Source organism: Eschrichtius robustus, chromosome 5 (genome assembly GCF_028021215.1).
Source record: "Eschrichtius robustus isolate mEscRob2 chromosome 5, mEscRob2.pri, whole genome shotgun sequence".
In the NCBI taxonomy this organism is placed as follows: domain Eukaryota; kingdom Metazoa; phylum Chordata; class Mammalia; order Artiodactyla; family Eschrichtiidae; genus Eschrichtius; species Eschrichtius robustus.
The window spans coordinates 144,014,663-144,040,324 of record NC_090828.1 but is presented as its reverse complement, the minus strand read 5'-3'; the positions used below and the strand labels follow the sequence as shown (position 1 = coordinate 144,040,324).

Sequence of the window (25,662 nt, the reverse complement as noted above, 5' to 3'; positions counted from 1 at the left end):
TCCCTGACTCATTTGCAAGGTGGACGGGCTTGCTTTCTCTTGGCAGCAAATGCAACAGAACGAATCCCTCCTCGGCTTCAGCCCTCAGGTTCCTGGGCTGGGATGCTGCTCGGCTCAGTCTGGAGACCCAGGCCCACCCCCTGCCCCTGCACTCCCCTCCGATCACGTCCACGCGGCAGCTTCTTCCCGTCTTCTCTGAAATAAGCAGGGCAGGCAGCTTGAGGAGTAATACGTCTTTTTCCAGTTTTTCTGGAAGTGCAGAGGCATTAGGAGGCCCCAGCCCTCCCACGGCTAGAGACTCGGGAAAGAGGCATTCCTGCCTCTCCTTTTAATGTGGACCCGGTGCTGCCCGGGGACTTACTGGACAACTCGTCGTTTTCCTTTTCCAGAACACGTGCATTAATTGTAAGGTGCTCTGGGAGACGACACTCAGAACCCACCCCCTGGAGAGCCCTCTGCTGCCCCAGTGGAAAGCCAGTCTGGGGTGCGAGTCTGCACCGGCCAAGGTGGGGGTCACGAGGCCAGTTTCTGCTCCGAGAAATGGACTCAACTTCAGGAGGGAGGCTGAGATGGAGGCTGCAGCCTCCGCTTCATTGAGTCCCTGTGGCCTATGGGAACTGGGGTGCCTGTCTGTGGGGAGAGGGTGTCTGTCCCCCCTTAGCCTGAGCTACAAATGCTTTCCCCAGAGGCTCTTCTGAAAGACAGACATTCCTGCCATTTTGGAGATAGTTTAGAAGTAAAGCAGGTCCCCCTAACGTCTGCCCCTTTGCCTGGCTTTGCTCTGAGCCTGCCCCACAGGCCAGGGGATACTGGGGAGGCCTCAGCCTGCTCTGGAGGGCCTCGCCGGGCCTTCTTCCCAACCTGGCCATCTGCGCCTCTCCCCATGTCCCCGCTCCTGGTACCACTCAGCCTGTCCCGTGTGCCCGGCTTGGAAGCTGCCCCCGGCCAGCTCTGTTGGCGTCAGCTGGGATGGGGGGGCCTTGTGGGGTTGACCCTCAGTCTGTTGCTGGTTTGGGAAGAAAAGCCTTTGTCCTCTTTGAAAGGAATTTCGGACGCCTGTGATCAATGGAAGGCCCATTTCAGGGGCCTTTCCTTTACCTTGAAATGGGCATACGTGGGCCCCATCGTGGCCGGGAGACATGAGCCCAGATCTGGGCAGCCGCAAACTCACTGTGTCCTGGAGGGAGCTGGTCGGCCTCTGCTGGAACGTCAGGGTGCCCGGCTGTCATACCAGAATACAAACACCCACATTTTAGGGCTGTCACAGGGAAGCCCGATGCTGGGAAGAGTGAGTGCCATGTGTGCCCTTGGGAGGAGGGGACAGTGTGAGGGTAAGGCCAGGCCAATGCATGTGGAGTTTCCTCTTGCCTCCAGACAGGAGCCAACCCCGCACACACTCTAAATACAAATGCCTGCTGCCCCCCTGAGCCTGTGGGGCCTGCCCCAGCTCTCTCCAGGGAAACCCCGCCCAATAAGCAAAAGTCACTCCTCCTGTCTCCTGTTCTCCTTGCCATGGCCATTGACCCAGGATTGACGGGACTCTGTGCTGATGACCAGCCAGCATGTGTGTATGCTCGTGCGTTCACGCGTGTGATGTGCATGTGAGCACGGGCATGGGCCCACCTAGGCCAGCCCACGGGTCCTCAGCACAGCCTTCGCGGGGCTGACAGTGGCCTCTCCTCAGGGCCAGGTGGCTGGGCGTGGCTCATGTGTGTGTGCTCTGCACCCCCGCCCCCCAGGAGCAGCTGGCTGACCTCAAGGAGGACCTGGACCGGGATGAGTGTAAGCAAGAGGCTGAGGTGGTCGTCTACGAGACCAACTGCCACTGGGAGGACTGCACCAAGGAGTACGACAGCCAGGAGCAGCTGGTGCACGTAAGCCCCCGGGCGCCCGCGGCCTGCCTGCCGCGGGCCCAGCCCGACCCCCTGCTAGAGAGAAGGGGCTCCCAGAGATGCCTGGGCCACCTCCTGTGCAAGCGGAAGGCGTGATTAGTTACCTAGGCCGTGCTTGTTTCTAAAAGGGGACTTGTAAATACGTATGTAGTACAAGAGATTAACAAAAATAATGGAAAATTAGAAGGAAAGGAACAATAGAATGAAGCCCAAAGTAAAGGTAGTATTAAAAACCAAGTGCTCTGAGCTTGGTCTTTTTTTATTTTTATTTTTTTCTGGAGCTTCCTGGCAGCCAATGCAAAGAGGGAAATAAGATTAGTTAAGCCAGCCAGCATCCACAAGATAACAACAAACCTGACCCTGAAACCTGAAAGAGGTTTCTCCCGTGGAGGGAGGAGTTGGTCATTTCCTCTTGGAGACCATGCACAGATACCCAGTGTACATGGGTGCAGCTGGGTGTTTACACCCATACAGGGAGGGGGCTGCTTAAGAATGCCTGGGTGCTGACGGATCAGGAGATCAGAGAAGGCCACGGGAGCTGGGTGTGCCCTTCAGGGTCCGCCTGTAAACTTTCTACAACAGCAGCCACTGTGGGCTCACTCATGCAGTGCAAACAGCAGGAACAGGAGCTCAAGGTAGGAGGTGCCTGGCTTCCGACCTGGCTCCACCACAGCTAGCCAAGTGGTTCTGAACAAGTGACTGAACCTCTATGAGCCTCGGGTTTTTTCTCCTGTAAATAGAGGTGAAGCCCACTCTACAGAGGGGTGAAGGTTGACCATGATACCAGCATAAGCACTTAGCAGAGAGCAACCCTCCATACACGGGCATTCCCTCCTGGCTTCTCCTCCCTGTTCCCCAGGCTGGCCCCGAGTGGTTCCCTCTTCTCCATCCAGAAAAGAACTTAAAGTCAAGAATAAACCTCCCCCAACCCCAACGCACACTCCTTGGTGAGTGAGTGTCTGTAAAGATGAACCTACACCAAGCTGGAAGCTCAATTGCTGGGTAGATCCCCACTCGGCAACTCTCTTACATTTTAACCAATTTAATTGTAAATTTGAGTTAGCTACCTGACATTTTTTAAATATTTAAAAAATTATGTAAGTATTATATAAACATGTTCTCTTTATAATCAAATTGAGCGCTATGGAAGTATACAAGATATAAAGTAAAAATCCCCCTACCCTCTCCTTTCTCACCTCCCGAGCGAAGCTTTGTCCAAAGTTGAGCGTGGATCCTCCAGATGGCTTCTGTTCACACACACAGACACACACACAGGCACACAGACACACACACACACACACGCTGGTCACACCCAGGAGCCATCCCACAGGAGCCACCTCCTCCCCAGCTCTGTGAAATCAACATTTAAGACACCACCCACTCCGCCTGCTTCCTTTTTTCATGGGCTTGCTCTCAAAGACTGTAGGTTTCTTTGGTGTTGGGGTTTCTCTCCCCAAATTCTCACCCAGGGGACTGGGATTTCTCAGCAAACCCATTGCCGCTGACATCAAACCTGTAAAGCAGGGTCTTATCTAATCCCCCTGGGACTCAGACATAACTTTTCAACCAAGTGCTCTGAGCTAGAGTTCACATACACTTCTTTTTTTTCTTTTTTTTTCCTGGAGCTTCCTGGCAGCCAATGCAAAGAGGAAAATAAGATTAGTTCAGCCAGCCAGCGCCTGTAAGATAATAACACCTCTTTGGGTTAAACAAGTCTTGAGGTGGAGTAGGGGCGGGCCATTGGAGCTGTGAGCTGTGGGACAAATCAGATAGATGAAAGGGGGAAAAGAGAAGATCTGGAGCTGGGAGGGGTTGCAGGCAGAGAGGTGGAGAGGAGGATGTAAAAGATGCTCAGCAAGGAGTGCATTGGCCCCAAAGAGCGGGGAGGGGATTCTTCAAGTAAAGGCAGGGGGTCCAGACGTGGGAAGAAGGGCTCCAGCTGCAGGGTCCTGGGGCTGCGGGTGACCACCTGCACCTGGCTCTGAAAGGAGCAGGTTCCTGTGTTGGGGCGTGGGGAGCAGGCTGGTCTGCTCAGCTCCGTCTCCCTCTCTGCTCCCTGGGAAGATGGATGGCCTGGGCACGCACGCAAACTGGAGCCCCCAGTCAATTATTAACAATTTGTTGCTAAGCAAACCAATAAGAAAAAAATGAAAGGTATTGTCAGGAAGCATTTTTATCATTTGAAAGGCTTTCAAAATGGAAAGTGAGGCTAATATAGTAAGATTTCCCTGGAAGTTCAAAGCGCCATAGATTTTGCTTGCTCTGATGTCGGCGTTTGGGTGCATGACGGTCCGGCCTGTCACCCAGGGCGCGAGGGCCCAGCGGTTTTCTGTCTTGCGGGGAGAAGATGCTGCTGGACCCCAGATGCTCAGCTCCGGCACAGCCTTGTAGGTTGCAAAGGTCTACGGAAGCGCCATCCAGTGGAAAGACACCACCAGCCCCAGGGCCAGCCCCACATGTAGTCTTACATTAGCTAGGGGCACATTTAAGCAGAGTGAAAGGAAACAGGTAAAATTAATTGGATTCATGTATCAATATTTTGTTTAACTCAATATATCTAATATTATCCTTTCTGCATGCAGTCAATATATCACAAAATTATTGAGATATTTTACATCCTTCTTTCATTCTCAGTCTTTGAAACAGGTGTGTTGTTTATACTTACAGCCCATCCTGGTCAGGACCAACCACCTTTCAGGGATGCAACAGCCACAAGCGGAGAATGGCCACCAAATGGGACAGTGTGGGTCCAGACGTGGTGGCAAAGATGCCACCATTCCCACTCCCCAGTTAAACAGACAACCTGAAAGATTAAGGACATAAAGGTCCTGAGGCCCCACCCACGTATCAACACATCCCAAAGCTCAGAAGTAGTTAGAGCCCTGCTCCAGTGAGGACTGCAGCCTTCAGTTAAATCATCAAAGCAAGTAACAAAACCAAATGTCCTACTCAGGGCGGCTTGCTCTGCTACCTGTGACAGAAAACCTCCATGGCCCGTTGCTCCCCATCACAGGGAGAAACTGCCCCCGGGGGGCACACAGGTGATGGGCCCAGGGCAGAGGCCAGAAGGTGTGGGTGCAGGGGCTGAGAAAAACAGAAAAATTCTCCCCATGCTCCTGAGCCAGGGCAGTGCTGGCTGGGGTGGGTCTGAGGCCCACTCGTCCAGGGAAGGCTTTCTGGCCATGCACTTCCCAGCTGTGCCCGAGATAGCACCCCCCCCCCCACCCTGAGCACCGAGGGCCCCCACCACCACTGCAGGATCAGCTGGATGTCTTGGGCTGTCCCGCCTTGCTCTCCTAGGCCGTTTTGTCCCCCGGGCAGCATCACACAGTGCCCAGGGCACACCATCAGGGTCAGACTCTAGCTCCATCCTGGGCAGGCTACTTTAACAACCTGGGCTTTTGTGAAAAGGGGACAAAGCTATCATCTCATGGGTCACTGTCAAAAAGAGAGACGAGGATGCATTTATGTTTCTGTTACGGTAAAAATGTTAGGCAATTCCCTGGCGGTCCGGTGGTTAGGACTCGGCGCTTTCACTGCCGAGGGCCCGGCTTCAATCCCTGGTCAGGAAACTAAGATCCCACAAGCCTCGTGGCCTAAATGAAAAACAAAAATATTATTTAAAAATTTCTGGAGCCATAGGGACAAGCTTGGGAGAGGCTGCTCGTGCCCCGACTGTGTGCATGTCTGCCCCACCGCAACTAATGAGTGCCTACTGTTTGCAGCCTGGAAGCATCATCATAACCACTATCATAACCCATCAGTTCTCCATAGACCAGAGCCTAGAGCCCAGACTGGAATGAGCGGGGTGGCTTTGACCATCATGGAGGGTCACTTTGATGACTAATTGGAAGATGCAGCCCAGATAACTCAAGAGGAGGCGTGGCTGGCACCTGGATGCTGGCCCACGCGGCGGCTGGTCTGCATAGACCAGGTGGGGTCTGGAGGGGTGGGTGGACGGGCTCACCCTTCCCCGTGGGCTTCTTCCCGGCAGCATATCAACAACGAGCACATCCACGGGGAGAAGAAGGAGTTCGTGTGTCGCTGGCAGGCCTGCACGCGGGAGCAGAAGCCCTTCAAGGCGCAGTACATGCTGGTGGTGCACATGCGCAGACACACGGGCGAGAAGCCCCACAAGTGCACGGTGAGTGGCCGCGGGCCGGCCCGTCGGCCAGCTGGTGGGGCTGGTGTGGGCAAACCTGGTGGAACAGCGTTGGGACAGGCCTTGCTGACAGGGTGTCCTGTCTGCCCCCGCCCAGTCTTGGGTCCTGGGGGACCCTCTTCTGTCTGTCTGCTGCCCCAGATCTTCGCTTACTCTCCCTGTGGGGCAGCGTGTGCATCTCAGTACCTGCGGCGGGGGGGGGGGGGGGGGGGGTGGCGTGCTGCTGTCTCTGTGGTTGTGTCTGCATTACCAGGAGCCCCACGGCACAGCTGTGCCCTCACCCGGCTGGGTGACCCTGGGCAGGGGGCCAGCTTGGTAGCTCCCTGCAGCCTGTCCTCTGCACAGAAAAGAGTTTCACTGGAGAGTCACAGATTGAGCGATGACAGGTTAAAAGTCACTTTGGTTGAGTTTTTTTAAAAAATGGGAATGCAGTGATAAGACCTTTTAGACAGTCTCCCTTACAGAGTCAACAGGATTTGTGACGCTATTGGGTTGGCCAAAAAGTTTGGGGAAACCTGAACGAACTTTTCGGCCAACCCAATGTTTGGTGAGACCTTTTTTTAAATTTTATTTTATTTATTTTTTTAAACATTAGGTTCTTATTAGTTATCCATTTTATACATATTAGTGTATATATGTCAATCCCAATCTCCCAGTTCATCACAGCACCACCCCTCCCCCGCCACTTTCCCCCCTTGGTGTCCATAGGTTTGTTGTCTACATCTGTGTCTCTATTTCTGCCCTGCAAACCGGTTCGTCTGTACCATTTTTCTAGGTTCCACATATATGTGTTAATATAGGTGAGACCCTTTTTTAACACACAGGAATTGCTCCCTCTTTCAAAGAGCGGTGGCCTTGTGATGCACTCCTGTGGCTGTGACAGAGGCCTCTGGGAACTGCTCTTTGTGAATTACCGTATTTCATAGATTCTGAGACATACACTTTGTTCTCATTTTAATGACTCTGAAATCAGTCTGTCCTAAAATCGGTGGTGTCAGGATTCAATGAAATACACTACCTTTGTTGGCAAGGTTTTGGTTTTTTTTAATTGAGATAGAATTCACATACCATAAAGTTCACCCTTTTTTAAAAAGTGTACAATTCAGTGATTTTGAGCGAATTCACAAACTTGTGCAGCCTTCACCACTAGCTAATTTCAAGACATTTTCAACACTTCCCCAAAAGAAACCCCATACCCACCAGCAATCACCCCCCATTCCCCCCTCCCCTGCATCCCCTGACCGCCACTAATTTGCTTTCTGTCTCTATCAACATGCTTATTCTGGGCAGTTCATAAAAATGGAATCGTACAATGTGTAGCCTCTGCGTCTTTTCCTTCACTTAGCATGTTTTCAAGGTTCATCCGTGTAGTATCATGTATGAGTATTTCATTTCTTTTTGTGGCTAAATAATATTCCACTGTGGACGGATCACAGTTTTTTATCCATTTATCAGTTGGTGGCTATTTGCATTGTTTTCACTTTTTGGCTATTAACACCGCTATGAACATTCACGTTCAAGTTTTTGTGTGGTTATGTTTTCAGTTTCTTACGTATATACCTAAGAGTGGGTCATAGAGTCATAGAGTGGGTCATTGCTGGGTCATAGAGTAACTGTATGTTTAACTTTTTGAGGACCTGCCAGACTCTTTTCCAAAAAGGTGACGGTATTTTACATTCCCACCAGCCATGGGTGAGGGTTCTGATTTCTCCACATCCACACCAAAACTTGTAGTTACCTGCCTTTCAGTTACCTAGTCATCCTAGTGGGCGTGAAGTTGCATCTCATTGTGGTTTTGATTCGCATTCCCTTAATGACAGATGCTTTTGAGCGTCTTTTTGTGTGCTTATTGGCCATTTGTATATCTTCTTTGGAGAAATGTCTACTCCAGTATTTTGCCCATTTTTAAATTGAGTTATTTGTCTTTTTGTTGTTGAATTGTAGTAATTTTACTAGACCCTGGTTGGATATATGATTTGCAAATAGTTTCTCCCATTCTGTAGGTTTTCTTTTGATTTTCTTCATGGTTTCCTTTGAAGCATAAAAGTTTTAAATTTTCTCAAAGTCCAATGTTTTCATTGCTTGTGCTTTTGGTGACGTATCTAAGAAACCACTGCCTAATCCAAGGTCACAAAGATTTATCCCTATATTTTCTTCTGTGAGTTTTATAGTTAATAAATATAGATTTATTTATATAAACATATAAATATATACGTGTATACATTTAGTAGGGTAGTTCTTCCATTTAGGTCCTTAATCCATTTTGAGTTAATTTTTGTGGAGGGTGTGAGATAAGGGTCCAACTTCGTTCTTTCGCATGTTGTTACACAGTCGTCCCAACGCCATTTGTTGAAGAGACTATTTTTTCCCCATCGAATGGTCTCGACACCCTTGTTGAAACCCAGTTGACCCTAAATGTATGAGTTTATTTCGTAACTCTCGGCTCTCTTCTGTTGATCGATACATCTGTCCTTATGCCAGTACCACTCAATGTCTTTTTTTTAAATTGATGTACAGTTGATTTACAATGTTGTGTTAATTTCTGCTGTACAGCAAAGTGGCTCAGTTATACACATATATACATTCTTTTTTATGTTCTTTTCTATGATGGTTTGTCCCAGGAGATTGGATATAGTTCCCTGTGCTATACAGTAGCTTGATTACCATAGTTTTGTAGTAAGTTTTGAAATTGGCAAGTGTCAGTCTTCCAAATTTGTCCTCCTTTCGCAAGATTGTTTTGGCTCTTCTGGATCCTTTGCAGCAAGTTATTTTCTTAACACCCCGAGAGGTAGCAAACCATAGCCCTCTGATATGAGCTGTGAACTGCAGAAACAAATAAAAGGCATTGGAGCCAAGTGTGCCCAGTCAAACTAGTCAGGAATAAAGGGGAGGATGTGAAGAATGAGACAGTTCCTGTTGGGGTTTACGTGTTATTCTGGGGGCAATTTTCACAGCTACACTGGATGCAATTGCGGTGTGTTTGGAATAGGTACCTCCTGCAGTAATCCTTCCTTCCTCCCTCCCGCCCTCCCTTCCTGCCCCTGTCTCTGGCTCCCTCTTTTCTTCCTTTCCTAAAATGTTTATTGAGCGCCACACATGTTTCTCTTCGTCAGGCGCTAAGTCCTAGGAACACAGAAATGAACAAGACCTAGAAAGCACCTGCTCTCCGGGAGCTTGTATCCTAGTGGGAAGGCCAGATAACAAAATGATTAAGAAAATTATAAACTGTGTTAGGGAGTATAAAGGGAAAAGGGTGGTATTATAATTAAGAAAATCAGAGAATTGCTCTCGGAGGAGATGACCTCAAAGATTGAGAGAGAGTGGGCCAAGCCAACGCCGGGATAGGTGGGGGTGGGGAAGAGGTTCCAGCCAGAGGGGACAGTGTGTGCAAAGGCCACTCCCCGGGAAGAGCTTAATCGGGTCAGGTAGCAGAAGGGACAAAGGGTGAGGATGGCCAGCTCCCTCAGGGACGCGGAGGACTCTGGATTTTATTCTCAGCACATTCAATGCACAGAACAGTTCTAATCAGGGAGTGGCGTTGGGAAACAGTTGAAGAGAACATTTACAGAGTTTGTAATCATATGGGAAGAGTCTTTACAATGTGCTGTTGATTTTAACGAGCAGAATAAGTAACTGAACACTCGAGATGTTCCCAATTTGGGTTTTAAAAACGTGCGGGGATGAACTGCAGAGTCCCCAGAATGAGACTTGCCTGGGTGTCGGCTGTACCTGGGCCGTGGACGGTGTCATTTTCCTGTCCTTTCCACGTTTTCGCGACGTGTCATTTATATAATCAGGAAGGAAGGTAGATGCTGTCGCTGAGATCCGTGCGCCTGGCTGCACGTGCGGGGCAGAGCGAATGTCGGGGAGGGGGAGGTGGCAGCGGGCCGGCCCCCAGGTCAGGCTCCCTGCGGTGGATCTGGGGCGCCCTCATTGACTGAACCCGCCTCTTCCCAGTTTGAGGGCTGCTCGAAGGCCTACTCCCGCCTGGAGAACCTGAAGACGCACCTGCGCTCCCACACAGGGGAGAAGCCGTACGTGTGCGAGCATGAGGGCTGCAACAAAGCCTTCTCGAATGCCTCGGACCGCGCCAAGCACCAGAACCGCACCCATTCCAACGAGGTACCCGGCCCCAGGGAGGCGGGCAGCGGGCGGGCGTGCGCCTGGGGCCCCGCGGACACGTGCGTGAATGCATCACCCTCATCCCACGGCTTCTAGACACCTGTAGGCCAGTCGGTGGCCAGGTGCCAGGTGCCACTTCCCCCCGCTCCCTGGTGTGGGGACTCAGCACGCAGCGGCAGCCCTGTCCCCACAGGCTGGCGGCGCGGATGACACGCTCCAGCCGCTCGTGCCGCCCGGGCCTGCGGAGCTGTCAGTCCCTCCCCGCGTGGGGCGCAGAGCAGCCTCTGTCTCTCCAGGTAGCCAGAGCCCCAGGCAGGGCTGAGGGAGCCCAGGGAGGAAGGTCGGGTGGGAGCTCGTGGGCTCTGTGCCCGCCTTCCAGTCCCCGCCCAGCCACTCAACTACTGTCACTCAGGTAGACTCAGGAGAGGATGTTTCTAGACGTTTTGATACATTTTGGACCCCAAAGGGACTTGCTCCAATGCTGGCAGGAAGTTTGAGGACTTCCCAAAGGTATCTGAACCCCTCAGAGTGTCTAAAGACAAGAGCTAGCCTTGGATAGGGGTGTGTGTGGGTATGTGTGTTTGCAAGTATGTATGTGCATGTGTGTGGATGTGGATGTATGTGTTATGTGTGTGGGTGTGTGGATATGTATTTGTAAGTACACGTGTGGGTGTTTACATACGTGTGTAAGTGTGTGTGTGTTTACATGGATGTGTGTGTTTGCATGTGCATACATGTGTGTACCTGTGTGCGTGTATGCATGTAGACAGAGTATGTCTATATGTGGATGTCGCTTGTGTGTGTGTGTGTGTGTGTGTGTGTGTGTGCTCAGGACCGAGGTTCAGAAACCTGAGTTTTCATCCCACTCCTGGGTGACTTGGGGCCAGTGTCTTTGCCTCTCTGAACCTGCCTTTCCTCATGAGAGAGAGCAGGTGTTCGTGCTGTGTCACAGACGTATAACGAGGTAATACACTCGCTACTGATACCCGAAAGCCCAGCGCCCCAATCGCTATGCTGATCACACCAGGCACTGTGTGTCCCCTCCCCCCGCAGGCTGTGATCCATGTCCCCAGTCCGTGGTGGGGCCCCCTTAACCACGGGCTTACCTGCAGGAAAGGGTGGCAGGCGAAGCCGGCGGGGCGGGGCTCCTGCGGGGCGGGGCTCCTGCGGGGCGGGGCTCCTGCGGGGCGGGGCTGACGTGGCTCCGCCTTCCGACAGTGCCGACAGCTCTGCCGAAGAACGCGGCTTCAGGAGGAGGGGCGGTGCTCCCACGCGGAGTCTGCCTTCCTATCCCATCCGTAACGCCTCTTCTCTTCCAGAAACCCTACATCTGCAAGATCCCAGGCTGCACCAAGAGGTACACGGACCCCAGCTCCCTCCGGAAGCACGTGAAAACGGTCCACGGCCCAGATGCTCACGTCACCAAGAAGCAGCGCAACGACGTGCACCTCCGCACCCCCCTGCTCAGGGAGAACGGGGACAGCGAGGCCAGCGCCGAGCCTGGCCGGGGCTCCGAGGAGAGCGCCGAGGCCAGCAGCACCAGCCAGGCCGTGGAGGACTGCCTGCACGTCAAAGCCATCAAGACCGAGCGCTCCGGGGTAAGCAGGGCTGCGCAGCGGAGGCCCGGTCCATACCCCGCCCCCAGGAGGCCGTGCCCAGCGGCACCAGGAGCGCAAGGATGTCCCTCCTCTCTCCAGCTCAGCGGGCCCCCATCGCCACCTCGGGCCCCCACGGAACCTGTCTCGTGCCAGGTCCCATTCTGCTGGGCAGGCCGTGGGTGACGGGGATGCCTGCCCCGACGCGGTCAGTTTGCAGGGGGTGGGGCGGCACCCGGTGTCTGCCTTTCCAACCAGTACCCGCCGCCGCCACTGCCCCCGCCCCTCTGTCCTGTCTCTGCGTCCTTGCCCCTCTGGCCTGCACCCCTTTTGTTCTAACCACCTGTTCTTTGTCTCCACCTCTTTCTCCTGACTGTACCTCCCCTAAGGATAGACGGTACTGAGGTGAGCGGAGCAGCGGGGTGGGCTCTGGGCGCGGTGGCGCGAGTGAGGGGGGCTGGGGCGCTTGTCCAGGCTCCTCACGGCCGGGAAGGCAGGTTCGGGTACGTAGACCGCAGGCACCGCAGGTGGGGCCGTCGGAACAGCTCGAGGCCGGCAGCAGGCGTCAAGCTTGCAGGCACGGGAGGAAGCGGTGGGGTCCCAGCCCGCGTGAGGGTCAGGGCAGGGTGGAGGTGTGAATCTGGACTGTGGAGCAGGGCGGGCCTGACCTACAGAAGGCCTTGAGTGCCGAGGTGAGGGATGTGGGCCGTGCTGTGTGCAGCTCCCCTGGAAAGGTCTGGAATTTGGGAGCCTTCAGGTTAGAAATGAACCAAGGATGCTGCATCCCAGGTGAGCCTCATTTGGGCGCAGATCCCAGGTCACGGTGGAGGGAGCCCAGGTTCTGTGGGGCTCCACCCCGTACACGTGTGCCACGAGCTCTCGGCTCGATTCACCCTGTTGCAGAGGGCGGGCTGGTTTGGGGTGGCCACTCAGGTCAAGGGCGAGGGCTGTGTCCAGCAGCTGCACCCTCCGCGGCCAACCCTTCCCTTTCTAGCAACCCACCTCCGGCCTGCTGGGCAGACGGCAGGTAGCAGGCCTTCACTGTTTCTTGCTTCATCGAGCGGCCCACCCCCCATCGCTGTTGTTGGGGTACTTGAGTCTCCTCTTTCCTGTCAATTTCACACGACTGCGGCAGCCTCTGTGGGGCTCAGCTTCAAAGGGTCCACATACTGAAAGCTCTACAGGCAGAGAGCTCCGGCCCAGACGCTGGCTGGGAAAGCTTAGGAGCATAGCCGGGGGCTAGGGCGGGTGGGGGGTGGGTGCCTGGCGATTACCCGCTGCCTTCTACTCGCCGGGTGGTCTCCATCCATCCACCGACTCTCTCCAGGAGTCAGTTCGGGTCCCGCTTACAGTTGGGGAAGCCGAGGTTCAGAGCAGTGATGCTTTGAAAGCTCCTCCACATGGCAGCTTCCTGCCTCCGGGTGTGCAAGGGTGCAGCGTGGGTGGCGGGGCCGGTGGGTGCTCGCCCCCTCTGAGTCTGTGTCTTCTCACCACACTTCCCACAGCTGTGTCAGTCCAGCCCCGGGGCCCAGTCTTCCTGCAGCAGCGAGCCCTCTCCCCTGGGCAGTGCCCCCAACAATGACAGCGGCGTGGAGATGCCGGGGACAGGGCCTGGCAGCCTGGCAGACCTGACGGCCCTGGAGGACCCGCCGCCGGGGGCCGACGCCTCCGCCCTGGCCACCCCCTCTGCCGGTGGCCTGCAGCTGCGCAAACACATGACCGCCGTGCACCGGTTCGAGCAGCTCAAGAGGGAGAAGCTCAAGTCGCTCAAGGATTCCTGCTCATGGGCCGGGCCGGCTCCACGCACCCGGAACTCCAAGCTGCCCCCCCTGCCGGCAAGTGGTGAGTGGAGGCCCTGGGCATGCGGGTGGGGTGGGAGGGAGCCCAGGGCAGCACGATGAGGCTCATACCCACTGGGCATCATGTGCCCTGGAGAAGATGGATCTTACGAGCCCATTGCACAGGTCAGGGAATTGAGGCTCAGAGAGGTGAAAGTGCTTTGCTCAGATCGGTGGCAGAGCTGAGACTCAGCCCAGGCCTGGGTGGCTCCAAAGCCCATGCTCTTCCGGCTACACCATGCTGCATCCCCATGAGCCCCAAAGCAGGCAGACCCAGCTCAGTTCTTGCTCTTCCTCATGAGCTATCCACTTGTCTATCAGGCATCTGCCACGCACACCGCAGCAAAGGCCCTCGGCAGGACAGTGATACGTTCCCTGTCCCTGTGGCTAGAAGGCCGAGTTACGAGATGCCGAATGAGCAAGTAGCGCCGAGGACAGAGCTCAGGGTAGCTCGAGAGAAAGCAGGGCAGCTGGGGAGGCGCAGGGAGGGCGTCACGGAGGGGGCAGCCCTGTGCTCAGCCTCGGGAAGCGTTGGCCAGGCTTTGAGGTGGAAGACGTCTTCACCAGGCATTTCTGGAGTGCCACTGTGCCAGGCTGCACGCCGGGCGCCAGACACCCTGGGGCACTGAGCCTCCAGACTGCCCTGCAGGGCCCAGTGTGCACCGTGGCACTGAGTTATTAAGAGGAGACCCTGAGAGGCACCACCCTGCTCCTCCTCGAAGGGGGGATTCGTTGCCCCAGCTGTCGAGGGAACTGCCGGCAGATGGCCTTCAACTCCCCACCTCCTCCAGAGATTGCCTGGGGTGCTGACAGCTGCCTCACCCAAGGTCACCCTTCCCGGCATGGCCCACATCCAGGGACAGATCTCTGCAGGGGTGTAGAGGCTGCTCAAGGCCCAGAGCTGCCTGTGAGATGAGCCGCGGCTGGCGGTGGGCCTGCGTTGCAGCTGTCTTCTCCCTAACCACTCTGCTGCCTCTCCGCACCACCCCGCCGTGGCTGTGGGTCTCAGGACACTCCCTCTAAACAGCCTGCTGGGTAAACTCAGTCCCAGGGGAGCCCACCTGGCAACACCCATCCGTAGATGGTGGGGATGCAGGGAGGCTGTGGCCAGGGCCCTCCTGGGCTCTTGGGGATAACCCAGTGCTACAAAGAGGCACATCCCATCCACAGCTGGAGAAACTGAGGATGGGACTGAATGAGAACGCAGGGCCAGCGGGCAGTGCTAGATTGGGATCGGGCCTCCTAACTTCCGCTAGCCGCCCTGGCAATGAGTGCCACCATTTGCTAACTGTCCCTTCCTTTCTTCCTCTTGTTGAGAAATCATCGGCTGGGTGCCTGCTGGGTGCCAGGCCCCGTGCCAGGGCTCTATGCCCGGCAGGCTCAGTGCGGTCCAAGCAGGCAGAGCACCGCCCCTTGTCCCCAGTCCCCGGCGCTGACCCCTCTCCTCTCCCGCAGGCTCCGTGCTGGAAAACTTCAGAAGCGGCGGCGGGCCGGCCGGGCTGCTGCCCAACCCGCGGCTGTCCGAGCTGTCCGCCGGCGAGGTGACCGTGCTGAGCCACCTGCAGGAGCGCCGCGACAGCTCCGCCAGCACGGTCAGCTCGGCCTACACCGTGAGCCGCCGCTCCTCGGGCATCTCCCCCTACTTCTCCAGCCGCCGCTCCAGCGAGGCCTCGCCCCTGGGCGCCGGCCGCGCACACCCCGCCAGCTCCGCCGACTCCTATGACCCCATCTCCACCGACGCGTCGCGGCGCTCCAGCGAGGCCAGCCAGTATGGCGGCAGCAGTGGTGGCGGCCCGGGGCTGCTCCAGCTCACGCCCGCCCAGCAGTACAGCCTGCGGGCCAAGTACGCGGCGGCCACGGGCGGGCCGCCCCCCACCCCGCTGCCCGGCCTGGAGCGCGCTAGCCTGCGGACCCGGCTGGCGCTCCTGGATGCGCCCGAGCGCGCACTGCCCGCCGTCTGCCCACACCCGATCGGTCCTCGGCGGGGCAGCGACGGGCCGCACCACGGGCCAGCGGGGCCGGCGCCCTCCTTCCCCCACGAGGCGCCAGGAGGTGGGGCGCGGAGGGCCAGTGATCCCGGGAGGCGACCCGACACCCTGGTGCCCCCGCGGGTGCAGCGCTTCCACAGCGCCCACGATGTGACCCCAGACGCGCTGCCGCCGCCCTGCGCCCAGGGCCGAGGCCTCCGTCTGCAGAGCCACGCGAGCGCCGACGGCAGCCTGGCCCGCGGCCCCTACTCACCCCGGCCGCCCAGTATCAGCGAGAACGCAGTGATGGAGGCCTTGGCGGTGGGGGCGGACGGCGTGGGCCCCGAGGTCAGCCTCGGGCTGCCGGAGGACGACCTTGTGCTGCCCGACGACGTGGTGCAGTACATCAAGGCGCGTGCCGGTGGCGCCTTGGAGGACAGCGCCCCGAAGGTGTACCTGCCGGAGAGCACCTGCTTCTCCGAGAACCCCAAACTGCCCAGCCCCGGGCTGCACGGCCGGCGCACGATAGCGGCTGCAGACTCCAACGTGGGCCCCTCTGCCCCTGTGCTGGGAGGCTGCCCACTGGGTTACGGGGCCCCCTCCAGCCTGAACAAAAACAGCATGCCTGTGCAGTGGAACGAGGTGAGCTCCGGCACCGTGGACGCCCTGGCCAGCCAGGGGAAGCCTCCGCCCTTCCCACAGGGCAACCTGGCAGTGGTGCCGCAGAAGCCAGTCTTCAGCCAGTACCCAGGCTACAGTCAGCAGGGCCTGCAGCTGAGCCCCGGGGTCCTGGATAGCTCGCAGCCACACCTGCAGCCCTGCGGTGGAGCGCCCTCCGCGCCCAGGGTAAATTACATGCAGCAGCTGCGGCAGCCAGGGGCAGGTGGCCAGTGTTCTAGCATGACGGCTGCCGTCAGCACCCACCCCGGCTACGGCCAAGCTCATCCCCAGCTGAGCCCCCTGGGTGGGGCCCCACACCAGTTTCCCCGGTCCTGCAGCAACATGGCGGCCAAGCCAGGCCACCTGGGGCTCCCCCAGCAAATGGAAGTTGCTCCTGACCCCACCATGATGGGCAGCAGCCACAGGGAACTTGACGTCCCCAGTTCCAGCCTGGCTAGGATGCCACCACCTCACCCAGCCCAGAGCTACCCACAGCAGAGCCATCACCTGGCCACAGCCATGAGCCAGGAGGGCTACTGCCAAGGCCCCAGCCTTGTGCCTTCCCACCAGCCTGGCTTCGTGGAGCCTCAGCAGGGCCCGACGGGGGCGGCCGGATCGAGCTTCGGCCTGGTGCAACCCCGGCCACCCGCAGAGCCCAGCCCTGCTGGCCGCCGCCGTGGGGTGCGTGCGGGGCAGCAGCTGGCCTACGCCAGGGCCGCTGGCCACGCCATGGCTGCTCTGTCGGCCGACCAGGAGATGACAGAGTCTGTGCCCAAGGGGACAATAGGCGGCGTGTTGGCCCTGACTCCCCAGGCACCCCCCCAGGATGCGGGCGGGGCCCAGGACCGCAGCATGCTTTACTATTACGGCCAGATCCACATGTACGAGCAGAACGGAGGCCTGGAGAACCAGGCCGGCTGCCAGGCCATGCGACCCCAGCCACCGCAGCCCCAGGCCTTGCCCTCACCAGGGCTTAACCAGGTGTCCAGCACTGTGGACTCCCAGCTACTCGAGGCCCCCCAGATTGATTTTGATGCCATCATGGATGACGGCGATCACTCCAGCTTGCTCTCGGGGGCCCTGAGCCCCAGTCTCCTCCACGGCTTCTCCCAGAGCTCCTCCCGCCTAACCACCCCGCGCAACTCCCTGACTCTGCCCTCCATCCCCGTGGGCATCAGCAACATGGCCGTCGGGGACATGAGCTCCATGCTCACCAGCCTGGCCGAGGAGAGCAAGTTCCTCAACATGATGACCTAAGGCTCCGGCCCCTGGCGCTGAGCGGACCCCGAGGGACCAGCGCTTCCCAGAGCGCGGGGCTTTCGTCCGTTTCATCTTTTTCCCCAAAAAGTATTAAATAGGTCTGAGGGAGTTTGGCCAGTGGCTGGTTCAGATCACAGAGGCTTTAAGGGCAGGTTTATGTGCATCCTGTCTGGTCTTCTTTTAGATTATCTGTCGGAACTCAGAAAAAAGTCTCAACACAAAAGGCAAGGCAGGAATGCAAAACTCGTTTACACAGCACTTTGCAGCCTTTGGTGTTTATAGGACCACTCTGTTCTGGCTTTGTCACCTCTGTCATCTGGCTAATGAAGGATTACGTTGGCCCAGGGCTTTCCAAGCACACGTGGAAAGAGGCGAGAGGAACCACATTTGGGTTTGAATCTGAAAGCCATACTAGGTATTCTAATCCAGGAAGATAAGTTTCTTGTTCCAGTGCATGCAAAGTAAAGGAATTCATGGCCCACCGGAATTCTTCCATGAAGCTTAATTCTTGAGGCCTCTAACATCCCTTGCCATGGAGTGGAAAAAAAATTTTTACCTGGATGATTTGGAAGCACATCCTGATTCCGGGTTTGGTAGAGCAGGCATCTCTACCCCACAAAGCCAAGTTTACAGCTGGCCGACTGTCCAAGTGTATATGGATGAATAAAGTATGGAAGTATCGCCCAAAAAAAGGAAAGAAAACAGTGTAATACTCAGGGCAAGCCCAGAAGCTACCCTGGCCTCTCCAGACCATGTTTACAGTGTTCATGCGTGTAGAATGTAGCCCTTCCTGAAAAGAACACATTTCTAAATACCTCGGGGCTGCTGGATCTGCTGTGGGTTAAGAATGGCCAAGGTGAGCTGAAGCGTGGCCTGGGGCCTGGGTAAAGTGAACGCACCAGGGGCCCAGCTTCAGGCTGCCCGGGAGGTCTCCCAGTAGGACGAGGAAGTCGCATGTTTACCCAAGCCTGTTTCTCCAATGCACTACGCACCCACTTGACCATGGATAAACCCCAGGGCTTGACAGCAACCTCCGCCCAGGTTCCTCCAGGCCGTGCTGTCCGCTCGCCAGCAGCCCAGTGACCAGCCCCCTAGCTACAGCATGCAGTCGTGGTATCTTCTGGATTCCCTTCCTGCCGCCCTCCTGTTCATTTCACAGAGAACGATGACATGCATGGTGTTTTCGGTGGGGGTGGGAGGGTGAAGGGGTTGATTCTTGGGACTCTGAGGGACCATCACTGAATTCTCCTATTCAGTGTTGGCCAAGCCCCACCTGGAAATGGAATTTGGAACTGGCGTCAGAAGGCATTGTTCCCGAACATACAGTAGGGTAAATAGGTGCATCCTCCCCGCCACACACATGTACAAACACCGCACACCTTTCCCATGTTGAATTCGTGGCAACCTTGCCAAATCCATCTGCACCACTATGAACTTGGAACCGACTATGACCCTGACTTCAACCAGGACAGGGCCGAAACCTCACCTGGGCCTCTACATCCCAGAACAGCAAATGCTTTGTCAGGGTCCAAAAACAAGGCCAACTTCAAACGACAGCCCTGGGACACCTCCAGGGCTCTGGGCTCGGTGTGGTGCACGGTCTTTCCCTGCGCTAGGATTTCACTAGCTGTTCCCAGCCTGTATATTGTCTGTACAGAAGACAGCATCCCTGAAAATACTGTAGGTGAGTCATCCGGTCAGATTTATACGTCCAAAACATTTTTAGCTTTTTCTACATGCGATGAATTGAGATGACATACTCAACTTGTAAATAAGTCTTTTTGTACATTAAAAAAGTAATTTTTTCATAATTTATTTGGTCTATCTGCTTCTTGCTTGACAGTAGTTAATGAAAACCTGGGCCATAAATTCGGTGCATTTGAACGGAAACGAGGCTGTATTTTTTTCTCAGCAGCGTCAAAATTGACTACCCCGCCTTGGCCAGGAAATGTTTAAAGCTGGGACCTTTACTGCCTGTTTGTTTGTTGTCTGGGGGCCGGGGTGGCGGGGTTTGACGTGGTACAGGGGATGTCTGGCTGTTCTTTCAGCCCGCTGGACGGAACGTCTGAGTTGGTTTGCTTGTTTACACGAGGTGCAGCTGTGGTCCCAAGCCCTCCCCATGTGGGAGGCCCCCCTTGGATGGGCAGTCGGATGAGCACAGTTGAGTCGTGGGGGGTGGGGAGAGGAAGACAGGCGGCCCCCTGTGCTCTGGTGCAAAAGCAGAGTTAGAGGGGGCAGGTGTAGCACCCAGATACCCAGCAACCAGCCTTGGGCGAAGGGGCCAGTGGGGAGCAGCCGTGTGCAGGGCTCTGAGCCCTGGGGGGCGGCCCTGGCAGGTGCACAGGGGGACCCGGGTCTGGAGAGCCAGCCGGCTGCCAATGACAGCAATTGGGCTACTGCTCTGAGCCTCAGGGGGACTGGGGAGGGGGGCCGTGAGGCCTGGGATGAATTCTGGAGCTGGGAGGGGAGGGTGCAGGACCGGGTTGCCAGGGGTAGAAGGCACCTTCTGTAGGGCCAGGGATGTTGGGCCTCTGCACTCCCGGGCCAGGCCCCTTAACGCGCTTTGCTCCAGGAGAGAAACCTTGGCACCCAGCTCGGAGAGTCAGGAAGCCAAAACTGCTTGCGGCGCATTCAGCTCCAAACTATTTTCGTGGCTGTCATGGGTGCACGGAAGAAGCCTTCTCTGGTAGTAAGTGTGGGAACCCCCGAGGGAAACAGGGTTCAAAGGTTTCCTTTCCGGGAGCATCCCAGAGTCTTCGCTGTGCATTAGGGGAACCTTCACGTCTGTGGCCCTATCTTCCTGGTGGAAAGACTACAGCCGATTCCCAGCCCCGGGGAGCCCCTCTCTTTGAGGGGGGGCTCACTTAGCTGATTGCAGGCTCCGGAGGAAGAACTGAGCGTACCTGGCTGGGCCCTTTCCTCTGCTTCTCTCAAAGCCCGTCCTCAGGCTTCGCATCTCCCCTGCTTCGTCACGTGCTAAGTCCCCGGAAACAGCTCTGCCCTGCTTTGGGGACGGGGGAGGCCAGGATGTTCAATGCTGCCTGAGACCAGATGGGCCACAGTATTAAGAAGCCCATCGAAGCCACTCAACTCAGCCACGCACTCCGTGTCACTTAACCGCAGCCACGGTCGTGCTGCTTAAGAATATGCACGCAGCCTCAGCACCAGGTCACAGCATCTGTTTGGCTGATGAATCTGGGTCCACTGGGAGTTGACTGATCCCGGCTGGGCTGGGCTGGGCAGCTCAGCTGGGAGCAGCTCATCCAGCCGGCTTGGCGGGGGCAGCTTTGCTGTGCCCCACATGACCCTCATCTTCCTCCCTGGTCAGGAGACCGGCCTGGGCATTGCCTTCTCAGGGTGATAGCAGGAGCCTGAGAAAGCAAGCAGAAAAGGTTCTGCCTCTGCTCAGAATCAGGGCACCATCAGTTTCCCTGCATTCTTCTGGCAAAAGCAAGTCACGTGGCCAAACCCATCATCAGCGATGGGACGTGTCCTCCTTCCACAGGCATGAGGGGGACAGAGTGCCTATTTCTCAGCAATAATACAGCCTCCCATGGTCCGCCCTCACAGACTCATGTCCCTCCCACACGTAGCATACACTCACCCAAGACCCCAAAAGTCTATCCAATCAGTCATTAGGCTCGAAGTTTAAGATCGTGTGGTCTATACCTGTTCTGGATGTGTCTCTTCTTGACCCAGAGACTCATGAACTAAATAGAGTTCATACACACACCCAGCGCACGGAGTGGACCAGAGCTAGAATCGCGGCAGTTGCCACTCCCGTCTCAGCCGCTGGTCCACAGCAGCTGAAGTCCTGCTGGGGAAACGTCGCCAGTGGCCCTACCCTGGGTCACCCTATTCCTGGGGGGAATGTTCCCCAGTCTGTTGTACTCTGCTGCTCTGGCGTCCACATCGGGGCATTCTTTGTTTTCCATCAGCCCTCCCACTTGTTCAGAGGGCATTGGAAAGTATACCTCCTTGGGTAGCAAGGTACTGTCCAACCTCTTCCTGCCTGAGGAAGGTTGGGAGCCTGAGGTCCTTTATGTGCCAAACACCCTCGATGTACTCCACGCTTACAATACATGCGCCCACTCAACTCCCTCAGACACGGTGGGTTTCGATGTTTGATTCCAGTCCGCTCTGCGTCAAAGCCACACCTGTAATCCCTTTGGTGACATGCCCCCCTCTACATGCACCCCACATCAGGCTGTGTCTAGGCACCGCATTGTCACTGAAGGGATATTCAACAGTCACCTTATTCCTTTCAAGGACAAGACCAAGGGCATTAAAATCAAGAGCATACCCTAGACTTCGTCTTTACTCTGAGGCCGTGTCTCACCGGCACTGCCCTGGACTTGGTCTCTGTGCCCAGGCCAAAGCTTCATCTGAAGATCTTTGAGCAGCAGGAGAAACAGGAAATAAGGAATCATTTCATTTTCTAGATTCTGCTTTACACTGGCTGGTTCCTTTCTGAACTCATCTCTTACTTTGGGTACCTTATCATTTACAGCTCAAAGAAGCTGCTGTTTATAATATTCTGCCTGGAAACCAGCCTGCCGAATTCCACAAATTCATAGAAACGTTTTCTCCCTCCCAAAAGACCATAGGCAGTCATTTTACCAACTATTTCTTCACCACATCACCCAGGTCACCATTTTTCTTGCCATGTTTCCAACCTCCTCGAAATGTCCTCACTGCCCAGTTCCAAAACTATGCTCCATATTTTAGGACTTGTGACAGCAGCCTCCCATTCTGGGTACCAAGTTCTGAATAAGCACCAGTAATGCTATCTAATAAAAACCACAAAAATCCTGAAACATAAAACACCCAGCATTTATTTAGTTCAGGAGCCTGTGAGTCAGCTGAGGGTGTTGCCCTGGGTGGGCAGCTGAGGCAGCTCGGCTCTGCTCCTGGGCCTTCTCCCCTGGACCCAGAGCATTGCTTGGACATCATGTTGATGGCATAGGTTCAAAAGCACAAGTGAAAATACAGGAGGCCACTTAAGACCTGGGCTTGGAACAGGAGGCAGGTCACATAACTGAGCCCCAAATCAACGGAAGAGGGAAATGCATGCCTCCTATAGAATTATCGCAGGTCGGTATCTGAACAATAATCCAACCTCCCGCATCAGACCAGCTTTGATCATAATAAGACTGAATTGTAGCCTCCATCTCTCTCCTGAGTCAGTATCTTAGCTCTAAATCCAAAAGGGAGGAGAGCGGGGTCATTCATTGTGGCCCAGTAACCAATGACCTGCCAAAGTCAGCTTCTGAGCCGATGATGTGCATCTCTCCCAACTCTGTATTCAGAGAGTTCATAGTGATCACTGACATTGGCATTCCTGCCTTCAACCCCAGAGAGCTGGTCGTTAAACATTTGCCAGTGTACCTAACAGCATGCTCAAGTCCTGTGAGTTGCCAACAGCCTGATATGTCCAGAGGTCTCTTCTAAGTTTCTACATCCCCAAACCCATTTTGTGGGAGAACTTTTGAGTCCAGAGTGCCATGGGCTTTCGGATGTTAAAAGTCATGCAATCTATCTTATAATATTGCTTATATGTGGAATCTAGAAAAATGGTACAGATGAGCTTATTTGCAAGGCAGAAGTAGAGCCACAGATGTAGAAAACAAACATATGGATACCAAAGGGGGAAGGGGAGGTGGGATGGACTGGGAGATTGGGATTGACATATATTCACTACTATGTATAAAATAGATCACTAATGAGAACCTGCTGTACAGCACAGGGAGCTCTACTCCATGTTCTGCAGTGACCTACATGGGAAGGAGATCTAAAAAAGAGTGGATATACGTGTACATATAGCTGATTCACTTTGCTGTACAGCAGAAACCAACACACTGTTGTAAAGCAACTCTACCCCAATTTGAAAAAAGAAAAAAAGTCATGCAATCTGTTGTTCAGAGGAAATTGACTAGCTAAGGTAAAGGACACCGATGAAAGTGGAGCTGATCCGCTGGTGGTGGGAGGAGGAGACCGGAGCCCACACCCCGCCCATACCCCCACCCCTGGGTCGCCCTGCCAACCAGAGCAACACACACATGGGCCCACAGGGTGGAGTTTGAAAACCAAACCTCCAGTTCGGCCCCGAATGAATTGAGGCCCAGAAAAATGAGCACATTCTAAATTTAAGATTAGGGCTCCTGCTTCTAGAATCCCAGGGGCAAGCTGGCTACCCCAGCACCAATAGCACAGGCATGGCCCATATGTACTATTCAGTCCTTTCCTTCTTTCTGGCTCTGATGGTCTGACTGAGTCCTTTGAAGGAAAGAGCTGTGTCTGATCCAGCCCATGAGAGCCCATCTGTGGTTTTGATTAACTCTGCCGAGTTTAGTTCCAAATCCGGTGGTTCTGGAAAGCTTCACAGAGGTGGAGTGGACCAAACATTAAGAGATGGGTAGAAATTGGATCTTGTGAGCGGCCCTTGCAGAATGTATTTGAACGTGAGGCTATGTCCGCAGTCTACAAAGAATTCTGAACAGAGACCAGGAGCTGTAGAAACCTTGAGGTGTCCTTAAGAGGTATTGGGGTTTGTTTTTTAAATGGATTGGGGGTTAGGGGAAGGGAGGAAGAAGCCTGTGATCTGGCAGCTGGGGGCCCTAGGTTTTTGGGCCAGAGTCTCACGGTAGAACTAATAGCTGTCTTGTGACTGTGAGCTGAGGGTCTCTGATGCGCCCTTCCAACTCCAAAATGCACTCCACTGGACTGCCTCGGTCCCAGAAAATCTATTACTGAAGCATGTTTCCTCTGGGTGCAAGCATTGAAGTCCACTGAAAAAGACGCCATGGTTACCCAGTTCATTCAAACGATGAAGGAATGCATGGAGGAGCCCATGGCAACATTCTAAGCCCTCATCAACTGCTTCCTGAGCCACGTGGGAATTTCTTGCACCTGGGTAGGCGTGGAAGACCTGCTACATGGTGGCAAACTGGCCTTCTTCCATGCAGGGGACCCGCGTTCGCTCATTAGTTCAAGTTCAGAAACACATTCTCTGAACTCAGAGGTCATCTGAGGTTACTGAAAGGTGATCAGTCTTCAGCTTCTTCTTAATCTCCTCCATCTTCTCCTCTCTTTCTCCTTCTCCTCCTATTTCTTCTTCTTCTTCTCTTCTTCCCCTTCTTCCCCTCCTCCTCCCCCCTTCTTCTTCTTCTTCCCCTTTCCCTTCTCTTCCTTCCTTCCTCCTTCCTTCCCTCCCCCTCCCCCTCCCGCTCCCTCCCCCTCCTCCTATTCCTCTTCCCTCCTTCCTGATATTCCATTCTCTTCCTTTCTGCTTTTAAAGCAGAGCTGCTGACAATGAATTCTCTTTGTTTGCCGTCATCTGAGAGCATCTATTTTACCCCTCCCCCTCTCTCTCCTCCCCCTCCACCATCTTCTTCTTCCCCTTCATCTTCTTCTTCTTCCCCTTCTTCTTCTTCTTCTTTTGTCTCTTCCCCTTTCCCTTCTCTTCCTTCCTTCCTCCCTTCCTCCCTCCCTCCCTTCCTTCCTTTCTTCTCCACCCCTCAGCTGGTGAACATGAGCAAGAACAAGTGTATGAGGCCAACATGTGATTGGGTCACTACAGGTAGGGTGATGTGTGTGATGACGTCACGCATAGGAAAGGCGTGATGGGATTGAATCATGGTGCAGGGAGGGGACCCATAAAGTCAGCATAGTTTGAATGAGAAATAAGACCTGATCCAGGTTTTGAAGATGAATAGGAAGTAGCCTGAGGGGATTGGAGACTTCTCATCAGAAACCATGGACGCCAGAGGTAACTGGAATATTTTTTAAATGCTGAAAGAAAACTGTCAACACAGAACTCTGTATGCATGAAAATATCCTTCGGGGATGAAGGTAAGATAGATACTCTCAGATGAAGGAAAATGAAGAGAATTCACTGTTCATAGATCTGCTCTAAACCGGAAAGGAAATGATACCAGAAGAAAACAGAACATCAAGGAGGAGGGAAGAGGAATAGAAATGGTATCTGGGTAAATACAGTAGAGCATCCTTCCCTCCTGAGCCCTTTAAAATACATTTAACGGTTGAAGCAGAAAGTATATAACGTTGTCTGATGGGGCTTTCAATGTATGTCAATGTCATAAGACAAATGTGTCATAAAGGAGGAGGTGGTTAAGGGACTTAAGGGGCTAGATAACAACATTCCAC

The 25,662-nt window shown here is 54.8% G+C and overlaps 1 protein-coding gene across 1 annotated transcript in view; it reads left to right on the top strand.

Moving 5' to 3' along the window:
* The window catches only part of GLI2 (GLI family zinc finger 2), a 248,343-nt gene extending 229,096 nt beyond the window's left edge, over positions 1–19,247 (top strand). The window contains exons 9-14 of the mRNA XM_068545373.1: positions 1,740–1,874; positions 5,887–6,036; positions 10,012–10,176; positions 11,496–11,774; positions 13,277–13,613; positions 15,065–19,247. Coding sequence (XP_068401474.1) covers positions 1,740–1,874; positions 5,887–6,036; positions 10,012–10,176; positions 11,496–11,774; positions 13,277–13,613; positions 15,065–17,493 — 3,495 coding nt within the window. The 3' untranslated portion in view covers positions 17,494–19,247. The remainder of the gene's footprint in view (positions 1–1,739; positions 1,875–5,886; positions 6,037–10,011; positions 10,177–11,495; positions 11,775–13,276; positions 13,614–15,064) is intronic.
* The last annotated feature ends 6,415 nt before the right edge of the window (positions 19,248–25,662 follow it).